The 16297-nt window shown below is 65.2% G+C and overlaps 1 protein-coding gene across 2 annotated transcripts in view; it reads left to right on the top strand.

Moving 5' to 3' along the window:
* The first annotated feature begins 4004 nt into the window (after positions 1 to 4004).
* Positions 4005 to 16297, top strand: part of ADAMTSL2 (ADAMTS like 2) — a 31307-nt gene continuing 19014 nt past the window's right edge. For both annotated transcript variants that reach the window (XM_032307825.1, XM_032307826.1), the window contains exons 1-9: positions 4005 to 4292; positions 5881 to 6114; positions 6633 to 6775; positions 7627 to 7702; positions 8812 to 8914; positions 9397 to 9542; positions 9676 to 9799; positions 12336 to 12416; positions 14905 to 15080. In XM_032307825.1, the coding sequence (XP_032163716.1) occupies positions 6025 to 6114; positions 6633 to 6775; positions 7627 to 7702; positions 8812 to 8914; positions 9397 to 9542; positions 9676 to 9799; positions 12336 to 12416; positions 14905 to 15080 (939 nt within the window). In that variant the 5' untranslated portion in view covers positions 4005 to 4292; positions 5881 to 6024. The remainder of the gene's footprint in view (positions 4293 to 5880; positions 6115 to 6632; positions 6776 to 7626; positions 7703 to 8811; positions 8915 to 9396; positions 9543 to 9675; positions 9800 to 12335; positions 12417 to 14904; positions 15081 to 16297) is intronic.

A 16297-nucleotide genomic window follows, 5' to 3' on the forward strand; every position in this document is an offset into this window, starting at 1 on the left:
CTGCAGCCGAGCTTGGGGTAGCGATCGTGCCTTGTCTGCCGCCGCCGGCTGAGGAAGCCACCCCCAGCCTCTGAGCGCCCACCCGGTGAGCCAGGCTGAGGGCTCCGTCCCTGCCTCACAGGGTCGCCGGGACGCTGATGAGAGTGCGGCCCTCTGAGCGGTAGCCCGGCCACCGTCGGGCCTCGGGGCTGCGTTTCCCGGGAGCTCCCGCGGCGGGCTCGCGTCTCAGCGGCGCCGGGCTTCTCACGCCACAGTCCTTGTTCCGTATTTGGGTGGAAAGGAGCCTCCTGTGCAATCTGAGAATCAGAGAGGCCGACGCACTTCCCGGGTGCCCATACTGGAGCTTCAAGCCTCGGCCTGACAGAGCTTAGGGCTTCTGGCCGAGAAGGAAGGACAAGGAAACGAGAAGCCGGGGTCCGGCTTCCACCTGCTGACCCCCAGGAGTTGGCAGGAGGACATTTTCCCTGAATGTCCAGCCCCTGGGCCTGGGGCAGAGAAAGCTGTCTTCTGCCTCGGGCTGGGCAGGAAGCTTATGACAAGGGGCTGGCTGCCGCTGGGGCTGCTCTCTGGGGCCTGGTCCTCTTCTGGGTCTGGCCAGTGACCGCCAAGCTGGCCAGATGACCCCTCTGGCTGAGGTCCCCCATGCTTCTGAGCTCTGCGGCAGACGCTTTCCTGGACGGGACAGCGCCCGGCTGCCAGCGTGACGGTTTGACTGCCAGCACCCCCAACCTGGTCACCCCATGGCCCCCCAGTGTCCCTCCCCGGCCCTGGATCTTTTCTTTGCCCTGAGCCTGCTACTTGCTGTGTTCCGCTGCCTCTCCTCGGCATCTGGTAGAAACATGCCTGTTTTCCTGTTTCCAGGCTTCTCCCCAGACATCCAGAAGGCTCTGGTAGAAAGACCGTCTACTAAAACACAGGTGTCTGCAGCACCCCTTCCCCAGCCGGGGCCCCAGGGAGCAGTGCCCCAGGGTGGGGTCCCCTGGAGGAATCAGCATGCCAGCAGGGAGCTCTGCCTCCGGAGAGCGGAGGACCTCTTGGCTTCAGGAGCGGCTGCACAAGTCCAGCCCTTTGTTTACTGAGCCCCCAGTATGTCTAGAACATGCTGGGCCTCAGAGGTGCCGTGTGAGCCAGGAGCAGCCTCCGCTCTGTGGGGTCCCAGCTGAGGGTACGGAAAGAGCATGCTGAAGCCTCAACAAAGCACTGGAACACCTGGGGGCTTCCCAGAGGAGGTGGCCCCAGCAGATCCTCTGGGGAGCTGAGTATGTCCAGAAGGGTGCAAAGAGTCGGGGGCAGGGCCCGACATGGGGGCCCAGAGTCCTCTCTTACAGTGACTCTCCAGGGAGCCCAGACGGTTTGGATCCCGGGAGGGACAGAGCCAGGAGGGAGTGACCCCACTAGGTGATCTGTGGGGCTCAGTGCAAAATGGGGGACCTTTGTTCAAAAAGCAGGATGAAACTTTTTCTTTCCTCCGTGGATTCACCGGACTGATTGTGTCATTTTTTTAATTTGAAGTTTGTCGCGTTCCTTTGGGCACGAGGATACTTTGGGGATGAGTGGTCACCCTTCCAAGTACCCAGGACCCCACCCGGAGACTTTCAGCCCTGCTCCGGCCCCTTGGGGGGCAGAGGGCGGCTGTGGTTGCTGGGTCCGGGCTGGGGGGTGGGGGTCAAGAACCCCAGAGGTGGAGGGAGGCGGGCCGAGGCGCTAAGGCCCAGCGTGTGCTCCATCGCCCCGTCCCGTGCCACTTCCAGAACACGGATGCAAAGACCGCATCATTCCGACCGCCAACACGGTGACCGCAGAGCCCCAGCCCCGAGCGTGGGTCCTTCTGAGCACGGGTCGAGCCGCGGAGCGGGTCCTGTGTGGCCGCTGGGCGGGAGGCTCCTCGGGCATCTTGGGTTTCTGCCGTGAGCTGGGCCCTGAGGGCACCAGGAGGCCCGGCCTCTGCAGAGGCCTCTGTGCTCGGAGCACAGTGAGGCCTTCGGGGAGGTGCTCCCTGCTTATCCTTTGTCCGTCACCCCCCCAATTCCTAGGGTCTTTGGGGGCCCCAGGAGCCTTCCGTGGCTCCCGGGGTCTCCCTCAACATCTCCGGGGCCACTAGGAGGTAAAGCAGCAGCCGTGGGTTCCCGTGGGTCTCGATTGGGGGGCTCCCTGTGTTGCACGGGGGGAGGGCCTGGACGGGCTCCTTCAGGTGGAGGGCGGGGTGGGGCGGAGGCCGCGGGCCCAGGGTCAGGCACCTGCGGGCGGTGGCGTAGCTGAGGGGTGGCAGGCGCGTCTCCCGGGCGCTGTCCCGCCGGGCTGAGAGGAAGCGCTAGGGTGTTTGTGTCGGCCGGCTGTGGGGGCCTCCCAAGGGAAACCATTAGTCACCCTGGCGCTGGCTAGACGTGGAGCCAGAAACGCTGGGAGTTTCGGGACCACGCCAGGGGGGTGCAGGGCCCTGGCGCTGGGCTGGAGGGGAGGGGACGGCGGCTGAGGCTCTGAGGGCGCCCTGGCCCTGTCTGTCGTGTGTCTGTGGGGCGGGGAGGGGGTGCAGGCGTGGGTGTGTGTCCTCCAGACTGCCCCAGAGACCGGCTCTGTCCTGTCTGTGCTTCAGCACGCGGACCGCAGGGGGCAGTGTGGACCTGGGTTCAAGTCTCCATCGCAGGGACTAGCCCAGCAGCCCCGGGGGGGTGGGGGGCGCTGAGAGGAGCAAGACCTGCCCTCCCACTGTTCTTGGTGGGGCGGAGGGTAGCACGAATGCGCGTAAGAACCCCTGCAGACACAGAGGATAGGGTGAGGGACAGTGGTGGGGTCCCTGCTGTGCCACCGACCAGATGTGTGACCCGGGGCGTCATTCAGCCGTCTCACAGCCCCAGTCCCTCCATCTGCAAAATGGGGATGGTGAGGATGCCGGTCTCAGAGCCCTCGGTGCCCAGGAAGGACCCCATGCAGGATGGGAGGCGGTGTGGCCCTACTCTGACTCCTTCTCCACTGCTCCTGTCGGGGGCCAGACACCGGGCGGAACTTCCCCAGGGCTGGAATGACCCTCAGCACCCAGGACGCCGCTGAAGGAGGAGCTCACCTCACAGTTCCTCTGGCAAGGGGCGGGGACGGAGGAGGAGGTTCCCCAGGGGCCGCTGGGGCCTAGGCCACCTGCACAACTGAGGCAGGGGCTGGATGACGTGCTCCGGAGACCTTACATGCTGCTTCCACCCCGACCTTGTGTTTCCAGGAAGGTGGGCTGGTTGGGGTAGGGGTGGGGGTGTTCCAGGCCTGGCTTTGGGTATACAGTTTGCAGAATCTGGGGTCTGCCTGGGTTCCTGGGGGCTGGAGCTCACGCCGTGTGCTCCTGTGCTCTGCCCTCCACTCCATGCTCTGACTCAGCAAGAACACAGGCCTGGAGCCCCACGTCTGGCCTGCCAGGGGCTGCCCGACTGGCCTGGGCCCAGGCAGGCCGCTGGGCCCTGCCAAGCCGGTGCTGCGCATCTGCACAGAGTTCCCCCCAGGCCTCCCCCCAACTGGCCCTGGCCATTTCAGCTGTCTGGTCGGCAGACCACCGGCACCCCTGCCCCTTCCCCGGAGCCCTCGGCGGGGGCCACTGGGTCTCCCTTCCTCACCCTACCTGCAGAGGCCTCTTCTCTCAGGAGAACCTTTCCAAGGCCGTCTGGGTGATCTGGACCTCACCTTTCCCATCTGTAAAATGGAACTGGGCGACTGGACACCTCCTACCACCCAGGGACCATGGCGGCGAGAGTCAGAGACTGGGCCCCTCCCCGAGGCAGCAGTCAGACGGACCTAGGCAGGGCTCTGCCTCCACCAGCCTTCCCGTGACCCCAGGCCGGCGGCTGCTCTGTCTGGACACCCCAACACACGGTTCCCAGTGCTGGACCCGGGAAGGCGGCCTCCCTGCTTGCTGCTCTGGGCCGCTGCCGAGGCAGCAGTCAGCAAGCAGCTGGGCCGGCCTGGCCGGGCTCCAGAGGCGCGGAGCGGGTTAAAGTGTGCGCCAGGCCGGCCGGTGGCGGGCGGGGGAGCAGCCTGGTGGGAAGTGTGAGTTCCTCCCTGTCTGCCTGACAGCTATAAAGGCAGACTGGCCGCAGAGCCGCCACTGGGCTGCACGCCTCCCTGGGAACCCCCTCTCCTGGGTGCTCTTTGAAGTGGAGGCGGGAGGCGGCAAGGGCAGGAGGAGGAAGGGCGCGAGCCCGCAGCGCAGCTCTCTGCACTCTGAGCCTCCCCCGCTCGCAGCACCTGGCGCCGCCTGCCCGCCGCGGCGCTGCCCCTTTCCCCAGGAGGACAACCTGCTGACCCCGGGCCAGGTAGGCCACCGCTGCATTTCCTCTTCCCCACGCAGCCCTCCCAGGGCCTGGGTGCACTCCGGGCGGGCTGGGGGGCGCCGAGCACCCCCTAGCCCCCTCGGGGGAGCTGTTATGTAACCAGAGGAGGGCTCATGGGGAGGGTGGAGACCCTCAGAGCGCAGAGCGGGCGGCCCCTCAGCGCCCAGCCTCGGATGCCTGAAGCTCTTGGCGAGGCAAGCTTCTGCTGCCGGCCAGTGGCTGGTTTTGGACCCCAGGGAGGGATGGATCCCGCGTGAGCCGGACCTGGCCTGTGGCCAGCGGTGTCTGGGAGCCTTAATGAAAACCAAGTGTGGGGCCGGCTCAGCACCTGTCTTCAGCCCGGCAGGCAGGGGCTAGGGCACCGATGAGCCAATGGGACCGCCGTGGGGTGGGGGGCGGGGGCTGCAGATGGAGGCCTGCGGGGGAGGGGTGGCGGGCGGGGTGGGGAGGTGGCAGGCAGGCAACAGGGGAAGTGGGGGTCGCTAGGACTTGGGCTCTGAACTCCAGGGTCTCCTGCTGCCTGGTCCCCGCAGAGACATTCCGAGGATGCACGGGGGTTGGCGGGCATAACCGGGGATCTGCAGGTGCTTGACCTGCCATGGCTGATGGAGGGGAGAGGGGACAGATCTGGAGGGGGCTTTGGGGCTGGTAAGGGTGGGGACAGCTTTCACACCTTCTGCCTTGGAATCAGCGGGTGCAGGGAGTCCCTGCGTTTACTCTGCTCTGTGGCTTCAGGCAAGTTGACTTCCTTCTCTTGGGTCCAGGCTCTAGGGGGTAGGTTTGCTGGTTTCTGAAACCCCTTCTCGGCCTTGCTGGCACGCGACACTTCCGACCAGGGACAAATCTTAGAAGCCGCAGAGGTCCCTGTGCCTCCCGGGAGGCAGGCGTCCACACAGAGAAACCAGATAGGGGAGCCAGAGAGCCCAGGAGGCCGGAGGCCTTGATTTGACCCCTGGAAGGAAGGTCAAGTGGTGTTTGGGGCTGACAGTGCTGACTTGTCAGGAAACAGACGGTCCAGTAGCTCTGGGCTGTCCTCACATCATACTCCGGGGGCAGAAGTGTCCATCTTGGTTGGGGCAAGTAGGGGCACAGATGCCCCGATTCTGCCCAGCCTGAGATCCCTGAGGGTCCTGGGCCCAGCCCCCTCGAGGGCAGGGGCAGGGGTGGCCAGGGAGGGGAAGGGCCAGGCAGAGCAGGTGGCCTCCGTGGGCCCCTCCAGCAGCCCCACGTGGCTGGCGGGGGGTTTACTCTCCCATGTGGGCAGCCAGCCCTGAGGGGATGAAAATCCCCAGGAGTTCTCACTCAGGCTGGTTCTGCCAGGCAACGAGCTCTGGTGTTTGGCTCCTTCATACAGTGGGTGTGGCCTGGGCCTGTGGCCTCCTCAGCTGTCCGTGGGGTTCTCCACAGGCACTACCTGAGGGGCTCAGGTGGTCCGAGGCAAAGCATGGAGCACGTCCCTGCCTGCCCTTCGAGGGGGCGGGTGGGGGGACAGGGTCAGCAAGCACACCTCGACCTACGACTCTTGCGCCTGCGCAGACTTCCTTAATCACTCACCGACCTCTCCCAACAGGCCACCAGGCAGCCACCAGCAACTGATCCCAGGTAGCCTCCCGGCCTCTGTGCTGTGTGGGCCCCGAGGACTCTCCCCTCTTCCTCGTCAGCCGTCAGAAGATCCGGGCCTGGCCTAGCAGTGACTGTGGTCTTGCTTCCTAGGATGGATGGCGGACGGCAGCCTTCACTCTGGGTCTGGTCCCTGCTGGCTGGGGCATTGCTGGCTGGGGGCAGGGCACCCACTGGGGCCACGGTGAGTGGCGAACAGCGTCCCTCACCCGGAGGGGCTGAGCTTGGAGGGGGTGTGGCCGGTGTGGGGCAGGTGTCCAGGGATCCCTGCACGCATTCCCAGAGCCCCAAGCAGCTCCCAGGACAACCCTTACAAGCCCGACCCCGGCCACTCAGATCCCTCTCTGATTTGGCAGGATGAGGTTGGAGGGAGCCGAGGGCTCCCTTCCAAGAGGGGCCTGGAGCAAGGCGTGTAGAGGGGCCTGCAGAGCCCGGGCTGGGGCCCAGGCGCTCGGGACAGAGAAAGCAAGGACGCTCCCACCAAGCCCCCGGGATGTTTCAGACTCAAGAACGGGAGGACCCATGGCCCACAGCTTCCAGGGTCTTCCCTCCAAGACCGCCCTGGAGACGTGGGCCCGGGGAACGAGTGACCCAGCCGGTGGGCATCTGGGGACCGTGTACTCCCGACCAGGGCACGGGGATGGCAGGCCAGTCCTGCCCGGGGCTTCAGCCTTCTAACCGTCTGTGGGGACTGCCGCCCAGGACAACAGTCCAACGTCCAACAGCCTGGAGGGGGGCACTGACGCCACCGCCTACTGGTGGGGAGAGTGGACCAAGTGGACGGCGTGCTCCCGCAGCTGTGGGGCCGGGGTGACGTCCCAGGAGCGACACTGCCTGCAGCAGAGGTAGCGGCTCGGTGTGGGGGTGGGGCCGCAGGTGCCGGGGGAGTTGGGGTGGCTGGTGGGGGTCGTCTCAGGTGGGAGGGGGTCTTCTGTTGGAGGCCTCACAGGCCAGGTGAGCCACAGGCTTTTCACGGGCCTGTCAGGGCTGAGGCTCTTGGGCGACTGTGTCCCGGGCTCCACCTTGCTCCGGGGTCGTGGGGACAACACTTTCATGAGAGCAGGATCCATTTCTTGGGAACCCCGCTTCTTTCTCTCCCTCGCTCTCTCTTTCTTTCTTTTTAAAAAGAGATTTAGACCCAACGTGGGTTTGAACTCATGACCCCGAGATCCAGAGTGGGTGCTCTAGCAACGGACCCAGCTGGCCGCCCCTTCTTGGGATTTTTCAGTGAGGGGTGAGGTCCTCCCTGGCTTTCTCTTCTGAGGACACGAGTTGCTTGAACATGGGGAACAGCGTACGGCCCAGTGGTTACCGTCAGACAGACCTGGGCTCAAACCTTGCCTCTGTCGCTTCCTAACTGGGTGACCTTGGCCAAGTGACTTAACCCCTCTGAACATCGGTTTCCTCATCTGTGCTGCGGACATCACTAGGGCCTTCTACCTACCAGCCCAGGGCTGGGGCACAGTAAACGTTCTTGGTTTTACTCTGAGTTCCGTGTACAGAGACCCTGGGCTCTGTGCCCGGAGTACAGAGGTGAGTTGGATAGCATCCCTCGCCTGGGCTGTGGTGGAGCCGTGAGGGTCAGAAAAACTAGGGGGGCTTCTGGGGCCCAGCCCAGAGGCCATCTGGAGTAGGAGTAAGTTTGGTGCCTGTAGCTCGTGGCTCCCAATCCTAGCTCAGCCCGTCTTCCCACCAGGAGAACATCCGTCCTAGGCGCTGGGAATAGGACCTGCACGGGGACATCCAAGCGGTACCAGCTGTGCAGAGTGCAGGTGAGGCCCCCACCCGGTGTGATTTCAACACCCCTCCCCCAAGCTCTGTCCTGGGCCTGCCCCCTATTTCCTGCCGAAGAGAAGGGTGGTGAGGCGTCCTGGGCTCCAAGCCCCCTTCCTGCCTCAGATCGAGTCTGTCCTGCACCCGCTGGGCTCCGTACTCACAGGGAGGAGGCTTTGCTTCAGGAGGGGGCTCAGAGTGGATCCTCATGGTTTGAGATCTCTGGCCACGGCCCCCCACTCTGCTCACAAGTCCTGTACCAGGTGCTCACCAGGAGACAGGCAGTCACCAGGCGTCCCCGTCCCCACCTGTGAAAAGTTCCACGGCAGCGCACCCCAGCTCCCCCAGGCGCTGGTGCTGTCAGCCCCCCCAGGAGGGAAGGGGGGGTCAGAGGCACTGACACTGGCTTAGCCTCCAGGTGGCTTTCAGTGGGGTCCGAGCTGGTCTGCACCCAAGCTCCAGGGTGTGGGGCAGAGGGACAGCAAGGCTTTGGAGTCTCTGTGACTATGACCCGGTATCCCTGTGGCTGTGTCTCTAGCTATGCACACGAGCAGGGAGTTAGGGCCTGTGTTGGCGTCTCTGGTCTGTTCCCTCCTGGCTGCCCATGAGCTCCAGAGGGAGACCCACCTAAGCCCGGAGTGACCAGCTGCCCCCCGCTCCCAGTCCCGGGGTTCTTCTTCTATGAACTCAAGCCCCCCTTCAGTCAGTGAGCCATGTTCCAGCACCGTGGCCATAGCCACGGACACCCGGGTGGGCCTCTGCCCAGGGACACAGGGCGAGCAGGCGCCAGTGCAAGCCCTGCCCACGCCAGGGCGCCTTCCCCGCCCCAGCGCGTCCGGGGAGGAGGCCAGGCTGGCGGGGACAAGGCAGGACCCTGCCCAGCGCAGGAGGAGGGCCGGCGCACGGACGTGCTCACGGACGGCAGCTGCCCTTTGCTTGTCCTTGCTGCTTCCAGAGAGCAAGTGACACTGAGGGAGAACGAGAGGCCACCATGTGGGCCTCGCTCCGGCCCGGCCATCCCGGCCGCAGCCGCTTCCTGCTCGGCCCGGACAAAAATGCCTTTGTCAGGCTGAGCTCCTCCTGGAGCCTCCTGTCTGTCGCCCTGCAGGACTGCCCGCCGGACGGGAGGAGCTTCCGGGAGGAGCAGTGCATCTCCTTCAACTCCCGTGTGTACGACGGGCGGACGCACCAGTGGAAGCCCCTGTACCCTGGTACCCGGCCTGGGGCGGCCCAGCGGGGGCGGAAGGCCGGGGCATGCCCCACCCCCCACCCGATGGCTCCCTAATGCAAACGGGTGGGCAGGCGGGAGGGTGACACCCGGAGGGAGGGGGCTGGTCCAAGGTCACAGGCGACAGAGAGCATGAGCTGGTCTCTCTCACTCGTGGAGTAAGTGCCGGGGGCCCGGGACCCACAGCGCAGGGCCAGCCGTTGGTTCCGACCTGCTGAGGAGAGGGACCTGCCCTCCACTTGCAAGGAGGCAGAAGCTGGAACTCATGGACCCCAGGCTGGGCCAGAGCCCCCGCATCTTGGTCTGATTTTGCCACTGAGACCCCGGGCAAGCCCCCTCACGCTCCAGGCCCGAGTTTTTCCATCTGCGCAATGGGTGGGCGGAGCTCGGTCTCCGTGGAGGGGGAGGGGGGCCCCAGTCCCACCCCCCCACCCCCCGCCCCTGAGAGCCTCCGTCTCCCCTCAGACGACTACGTCCACATCTCCAGCAAGCCCTGCGACCTGCACTGCACCACCGTGGACGGCCAGCGGCAGCTCATGGTCCCCGCCCGCGACGGCACGTCCTGCAAGCTCACCGACCTGCGGGGGGTTTGCGTGTCTGGAAAATGTGAGGTTGTTAAACATTGTAGCAAAAGTCCTGCTGGCCTCGGTGCACTGAGCGCCCGCCTGTCTGCCTGTGGCCGTCGCGGCCCCCGGGCCCGGGTCCCGGCGCCCTCCCAGCGGCCCTCTCCCCTCCTTCCTGCAGCCCATCGGCTGTGACGGGGTGCTCTTCTCCACCCGCACGCGGGACAAGTGTGGCGTCTGCCAGGGGGATGGGAGCAGCTGCACCCACGTGACCGGCAACTACCGCAAAGGGAACGCCCACCTCGGTAAGAGCCCGCACCCGGGGCCCCCCGGGAGCCTGGCCCCGAGCTGCTGAGCGCCTCTGAGCAAGTTCCCTTCCCTCTCGGGCCCCTGATCCTCCCCACTGGGCCCTGGGTGGCCCCGCCAGGTGCTCCGGGAGACCCCCCTTTGGCTAGGAATCCTGGGCCGTTCTTTATTGAGTACCTACTGCGTACCAGGCGCCTCAGGGCACCCTTGGGTGGGGGATCATGTTTGACCATTGCAGCAGCCCCAAAAGGGGGAAACTGAGGCACATTTCCCCCTCTTCACAGCTGATGTGAGATTTGAGTCTGGGTATGAGGATTCTGGGGCCTGAGCCCCCGAACCTGAGTTTCGGGGGGCCGAAGAGGTGCGGAGGCCGATTCCGGCACCGAGTCAGCCTCGCCCTTCCCCAGGCAGCGCACGTCCAATCGTCCGTCTGGCGTGCGGGTTTGGTGTGGCTCGGCTGGGGCTGGTGGGGCGTGGCGGGCAGCTAGGGGGGCTCAGCACGTGACAGTTTGTGGTTTGGAACAATGCACTTTAGCCCTCGGTGTGGAGCTGACTGCATTTCTGGGTCTCAGTGAATACTCGTGCGGTCAGACTGGGGAAGGCGGGGCGCGTGAAACCCAGCCGGCACATGGGGAAACCGAGGCCCGCCATGGGAACGCCGGCTCAAGGTTCCGGAGGGAAGCTGGGCAAGTCTGGAGTCGGAGCCACCTCGGCCCCGGGGCCGTGGGGACCCCAGCCGTGTCCTGGAAGTCCCACTCCCCACAGGAGGGCTAATTTCGGAGTTAATGACAGGCTGTGGATGAGAGATGGGCAGGCCGCACTGAGGAGGGACAGGATAACGGTAGGAGGGTCTGAGATGGGGGACCCAGAGCCAGACAGCCAGCGGGGGTCTGAAGAACACACAGCCAGGGGGCGGGGGGCTTTCTGCCAAATTCCGGGGCATGGAGACAGCAGCGCATCTCCCTCTGAGTGCCCAGGGCCATGTTCTGGGGGCTACACGAAAGCCTGGGAGACACGGTCCATGCCCCATGGAACTGCCCCCTTGGGGGGCTAGAGGCTGACACTTCCAATCCTGCCGACATCTGCTGGGTCGGTCCTGGGTGCCGGGCCAGGGCTCTCACACCTCAGAACATTGCCAGAAAGGGATGGGCACGCGGCAGGTACCAACACAGAGAGCAGCGAAGAAACTGGCGTGAGGTCACACAGCCAGAGGTGGCAGAGTGGGGTCCCAGCCCAGACAGCTTGGCTCTGGGGTCCGGGGTCCTAAGAGCCCCCCGCATGCTTCCCTGATAAAGGCGGGTGCGCTTACCGTGGCGCCAGCCCTGCCGGTGCAAAGGCCGTTATTAAAGGCGTAGGAACCTTGTGGGCCGGCTACTAATTTAAGAAGGAATTCTCTGAACCCTACAGTTAGAGAAATGGCCATTCACCGAAGCCTCCTCTCCCGCGCTTTCCCCACTCTCTGTACTACCAGTGTGCAGCGGAAACACTGCCAGGGCGAGGGGGCTAGTGCGCACCTCCCACCCCGTTCTCTCCACGCCCAGCCCAGCACTCAAGGAGCCCAAGCTCCACTGCCATGGGGGCGGCTAACACCGCGGGAATGGGCTCCCGCTGCAGACCACAGCCCCCCTGTCCCCCGTGCCCCGGCCCAGAGCCGCTTAGCACCCTCTGGCTGGGAGGGGCCAGCTCAGGGCTGGGGGAGGGGCAGGCCTGCAGGGGGCGGAGGCAGATGCCCGGGACTCTCCTGGGACACAGGTGTCACCCTCCGCAAACCTGATTTCTGAAAGCCCCATCACCAGTGTTTCCTGGGAAACGTTTCCATCTCCAGGCTTTTAAAATCTTTCCTCCTTCTCCTCAGACCACCCTCTACTCTCTGCTGGGAGCACCTCTCTCGTCCTCAGACCCCTGTCCCCCAAGACCCTAGGTCCCGTCATTGGGGGTCTCTGCGGAGGGTCCCCACGGCTGCCTCCCGTCCTCTGCAATGGGCCCTCAGCTCGGTGCCTTCAACCCATCCTTGAAGGCAGCAAGTGTTTGAAATCCCTGTGACGCTGGGACAGCATGGGTTTTTAAAATAATAGTAGTGACAGGACCCTCAGGGCGAGGCTCAGTGCCCTGCAGAAACTACCCCATGGGCCTTGAGTGGGAGCCAGTGTCCTAGATGAGGAGACAGAAGCCCAGGGGCTCAGGGCCATCTCAGTGGCACAGGGCAACGTAGGACCTAAGTCTGAGGGCCCCTAGCAGATTTAGGGTATCTGTGGCCTGTGGGGTCTGTCCAGAGGGGCTAGGGCAGGGACTGAGGAGTGTGGTCACCCATGACCTTGATAGGAGAGGGTCATGGAACCTGGGTGGCAAGCCAGGCCTCCAGTGGCACAGGGCTTTTCTGAGGGCCTTGGAGTTGGGTCTTGGGTCTGGGTGTAGACGTTCAGGGAGGGCTGCCCCAGCCCCTCACCCCCAGGAGCACGGGACGGTGGGGACGTCCCAGCCAAGAGGTGGTGGCCGTGGCGGACCCACTGTTCGCTCTCATCCCGTTTCCCCCAGGTTACTCTCTGGTGACCCACATCCCAGCCGGGGCCCGAGACATCCAGATTGTGGAGCGGAAGAAGTCTGCTGACGTCCTGGGTACGTGAGTGGGGCCTGGTGCTGCCTGGCGTGGGCTTCGGGTTTTGTAGGCTGCGGAAACGTCTGGATGCAGGAGGGGCGCTTGACCCTGGACCTGGCCCACAGGAGACGGTCAGGCCCCAGGAGCCAGAGCTTGACCTGCGTGTGTGTCTATGTGTGTCAGGGGGTGCTAGGGAAACGGACCTCACCCCCACGTGTGGAAGGGCCTATCCTCAGAGCCGCTCGACAAAGGGGGGGCCGGTGAGGACAGGTAGCAAGTTCCCCGTCCCTGGAGAGCTTGGCACAGGCAAAAGCTGGAGCTGGGGTTCTCTGGCTGCCCCCCCACCCCAGGGCACAAGAGTGAGACTCAGGAAGTGAGTAGGTTGAGACGGAAAAAGAGCAGGTCGGTGGCCAGCAGGAGGCCACGGGGCATGTGAAATAGAGGTTCGCTTCAGACTCAGGCCTGGTGGCTCTCAGGTCCAGGCGCTTGCCGCTGGAGGGTCTCTGGGAGGCCGCCGGGCCGGGGCAGGGAGGGGCCTTCAACTTGAGGATTCTGTAGTGATTAGCGTGTGTGGCTGAGGTGGGGAGGCCCCAGGCTGGTGACAATTTCTGGAAAGTGTCCCTGTGTAGTCGGAGAGTTGGCCTGGCAATGTCCTGGTCTACACTCCCGGAGGGCAGCCTGAGGCCCTTCTGGCTGAAGTGGGTGGGTGGGCGCGGCCGCTGGTAAGCCGTCCTGCACCTGGCCTTGCCCGGGGCGGGGCAGGTCGGGGACCCCGGCAGGGAAGCCTGCCCCGACGCCTGGCTCACTCCCCCGCATCTCAGGGCAGTGCGTGAGAGCCAGGCCGGGCGGGGGCACGCCCACCCTTCTCGGCGGATGCCGTGGGTGGGGACTCTGCCAACGGTCCCCCAGGAGGGACCTGGCCTGGGCTCTCCGTCCTTGAGGCCCCCGAGCCCTGCCCCCTTGCCACCAGCGCTGCACACTCCGGGCCCCAGGCCCCGCCACCCCAGCTCGGAGCCAGGCCTCTGCCAGGCTGGTGACTCTGTCCCCCGCTGGGAGGGTGGCGAGGCCCCGAGACACTGCGCTCTCGGAGCTGGCTGCAGAGTATCGGCCCGGAGACACTGCGCTCTCGGAGCTGGCGCAGAGTATCGCTCTTGAACCAGACGTGTGGAAACAGCAAGGATAGCCTCCGAGCCGCGGGAGAGCCGCAGGAAGGAAGGTCGTTACTGTCAGGAAACAGGCTTTGGAGGCCCGTCGGTGACTTAACCCTGTGCTCATACCTGGCTGCAGTACGTGTCCCAGGGCGCAAAGCCTGGGTGGTCATTCACGCTCTTTTCTGATATTGCTACCTCGAGGGTGTTTCTCCAGCAGATGAGTCTTGCTTGTTGCTCTGCCTGATAGTAAATGACTGGCCAGGCTCCTCTGCCCGGGTTGCATCAGGAGCTCTGGCAACGGAGCTCTTCCCCGCCCTCAGGCCCGTTTCCGGACCTGGCTCTAAAGACAGCCTCTGAAAGGCGCGCCGTGCCCCAGCATGCAGACCGGCTCCTCATTCCCGGCCCCTAGGCCCAAGGCCCCCAGCCCCTCTGCCAGCCCTCCACAGCCCAGGCCACCCAGCGGCCCCAAACAATCAGCTCTGGGCAGTGGCTCCGGCCTCTGGGGCTGGCAGGAGACGGGTGCTGAGGGTTGCACGCACGTTCCTGCTGTCCGGACGTCATCAGGCCCGGGTCAGGCCCTGGGAGTGGCCGTCCTTCGGAGGTCCTCTTGCCAAGCGTCCACCCACACCCCGTCTCAATGAGAGGGTGACTAAGCCTGTGCCCAGGCTGCCCTCTGCCACACTGAGGAGAACGGACGGATTGTGTAAATGGTCCTGGTCACGGCAGCTCTGGCCACAGAATGTCAGGGCTCCCAGGGACAGCAGGGAGCTGGTCGGCTGGCAGTAGTCCGGCAGGGCCCGCTGGGGCCGCTGGGACAGCGTTCCGGGCCAGTCAGACCAGGGCTACAGTGTCACCCCTGGGGTCCCCTCCCCACGTGTGGTCCCTTTTCCAAGGTGGGAAGCTTAGTGGGCGGCAACTCACCCAGGGTCACAGAGTGAGTTTTCAGCAGGGCCGTGCCGAGGGCCCAGCCCCGAGCCAGCCAACACCTGATGTCCGCCGTGTACCTTCCCCAGTCTCTGAGCCCTTCTGGTCCTCCTGGTCCCTTAGCCCTGATGCTGCTCATTGTGCCTCTTTAGAGGTGGCTGGACGGGACCACCAGGCTCCAGGCCAGCCCGATCCATCTCCTGGACAATTTAGGCTGATGGGAAAGTATGTTCACTCCTCCTTACTGTTCCCAGGGCAGGACCGCGTGCCCGACGTGGTCGGAGCCCCTGCCTGCCTCGAAGCAGGGAGTGTCCCGGGGCGGGTCACGGGGCTGAGCTGGCCGTGGCCGCCTGGGTGGGTGATGCGGGGTGCTCCACGCCCCTCCCCCTCCTCTGGCCCGGCCGGCTCAGGTGACGGGGCTTTGCCCTTCCAGCCCTGGCAGATGAAGCCGGCTCCTACTTCTTCAACGGCAACTTCAAGGTGGACAGCCCCAAGAACTTCAACATCGCGGGCACCGTGGTCAAGTACCGGCGGCCCATGGACGTCTACGAGACCGGCATTGAGTACATCGTGGCGCAGGGACCCACCAACCAGGGCCTGAACGTCATGGTGGGTGAGCCGGGCTGGGGCTGGCGGCGTCGCGGGGGGTGCCTGGTGCCCGGGCACGGACGGCCCTTCTGGCCCGCGAGGCGGAGTCTCCCGGTCGCTCCCTCACTCATCCGCCGCCCGGGGCCTGTCGGTCATGTCGTCTCCAACAACCCGTTAGTGCGTCAGCTCGTTTACCTGGTCACTGCCCGGCCGCCGCCGTCTCAGCCCCACGCCGGGGTCGGCAGCCGGTCCGGCACTGGCTCGCACGTCCGTCCGCTTGTTCCTTCACTCACCATTTCATCGGTCACTCACTCACTCATCCGTGAGTCGAGTCACCACGGCTGTTGGGGACCCTGGGTCACCCTGGGTCGTCGGGATCAGCGGGAGTTGCTGAGGACGCGATGCTAGTCGGGGCTGCGGGGAAAGGGGCCCCCCCACTCCACACTGGGGTTTACCCACCCCCCGGCCTAGTTCCCTGCCCCGCTCCACTGCCACGGGCATTCTTGCCAGGTCCGCAATGCTGATGTTGTGGGACCAGGGCAGTGCTGGTGGCCCCTGTTCCGTCCCCCACCACCCCTGCAGGATGCTCCTGGCTTCTGGGGGCAGGGCAGGGAGGGAGCCGAGGGGAGGAGGGAGTTTGCGCCAGCTCTGCTCAGCTTACCACAAGCTTTCCCATGGCCACTGTCTAGAACTGAGTGCCATTGCCGCTTGGTGCCCCAGCATCAAGCAAACGGGAGAGGACTTGTCACTGAAATCAGGGGACGTCAGTTCTGACATTTTTCAAAGTCTGGTGGCTGCTGTAGAAGCCGAGGGAGGCGCTGGGGCAGAACCCACCCACCTGACCTGTGTGATTTCCAGATCCCAGCAGGATGCGCCCCCATATCCCCCCTTGAGAGGAGAGGCCTGGGCACGTGGAGCCAGTGACCGGCGCGGGCCCAGGCTGCTCTGCGACACCGCTGGGCTGAGCCAGGTCAGCCCGCCGCCCCAACCAGTCGTTTCTGTAACGGCTGTGCGGAGCCGTCTGGAATCGGGGGCTGCCCGCCGCTCCCCACACGGCTTCTTGGCTGAAGAGCTTCCCAGGATGGTCCCAGAACCTCCTGGGGGCCACAGACCTCTGCACCTTCCGTGGGAGCGGCCCCTGAGGCAGGTTGGCTGCCCAGCTTTGCCCCAGCTGGGGGAGCCGTGTTGCAGGTCGGGGTCCCAGGACCTTGGGACAGAGGTCTGTGGGGCGGGGTTGG

This window comes from Mustela erminea, chromosome 12, assembly GCF_009829155.1.
Source record: "Mustela erminea isolate mMusErm1 chromosome 12, mMusErm1.Pri, whole genome shotgun sequence".
NCBI lineage: Eukaryota > Metazoa > Chordata > Mammalia > Carnivora > Mustelidae > Mustela > Mustela erminea.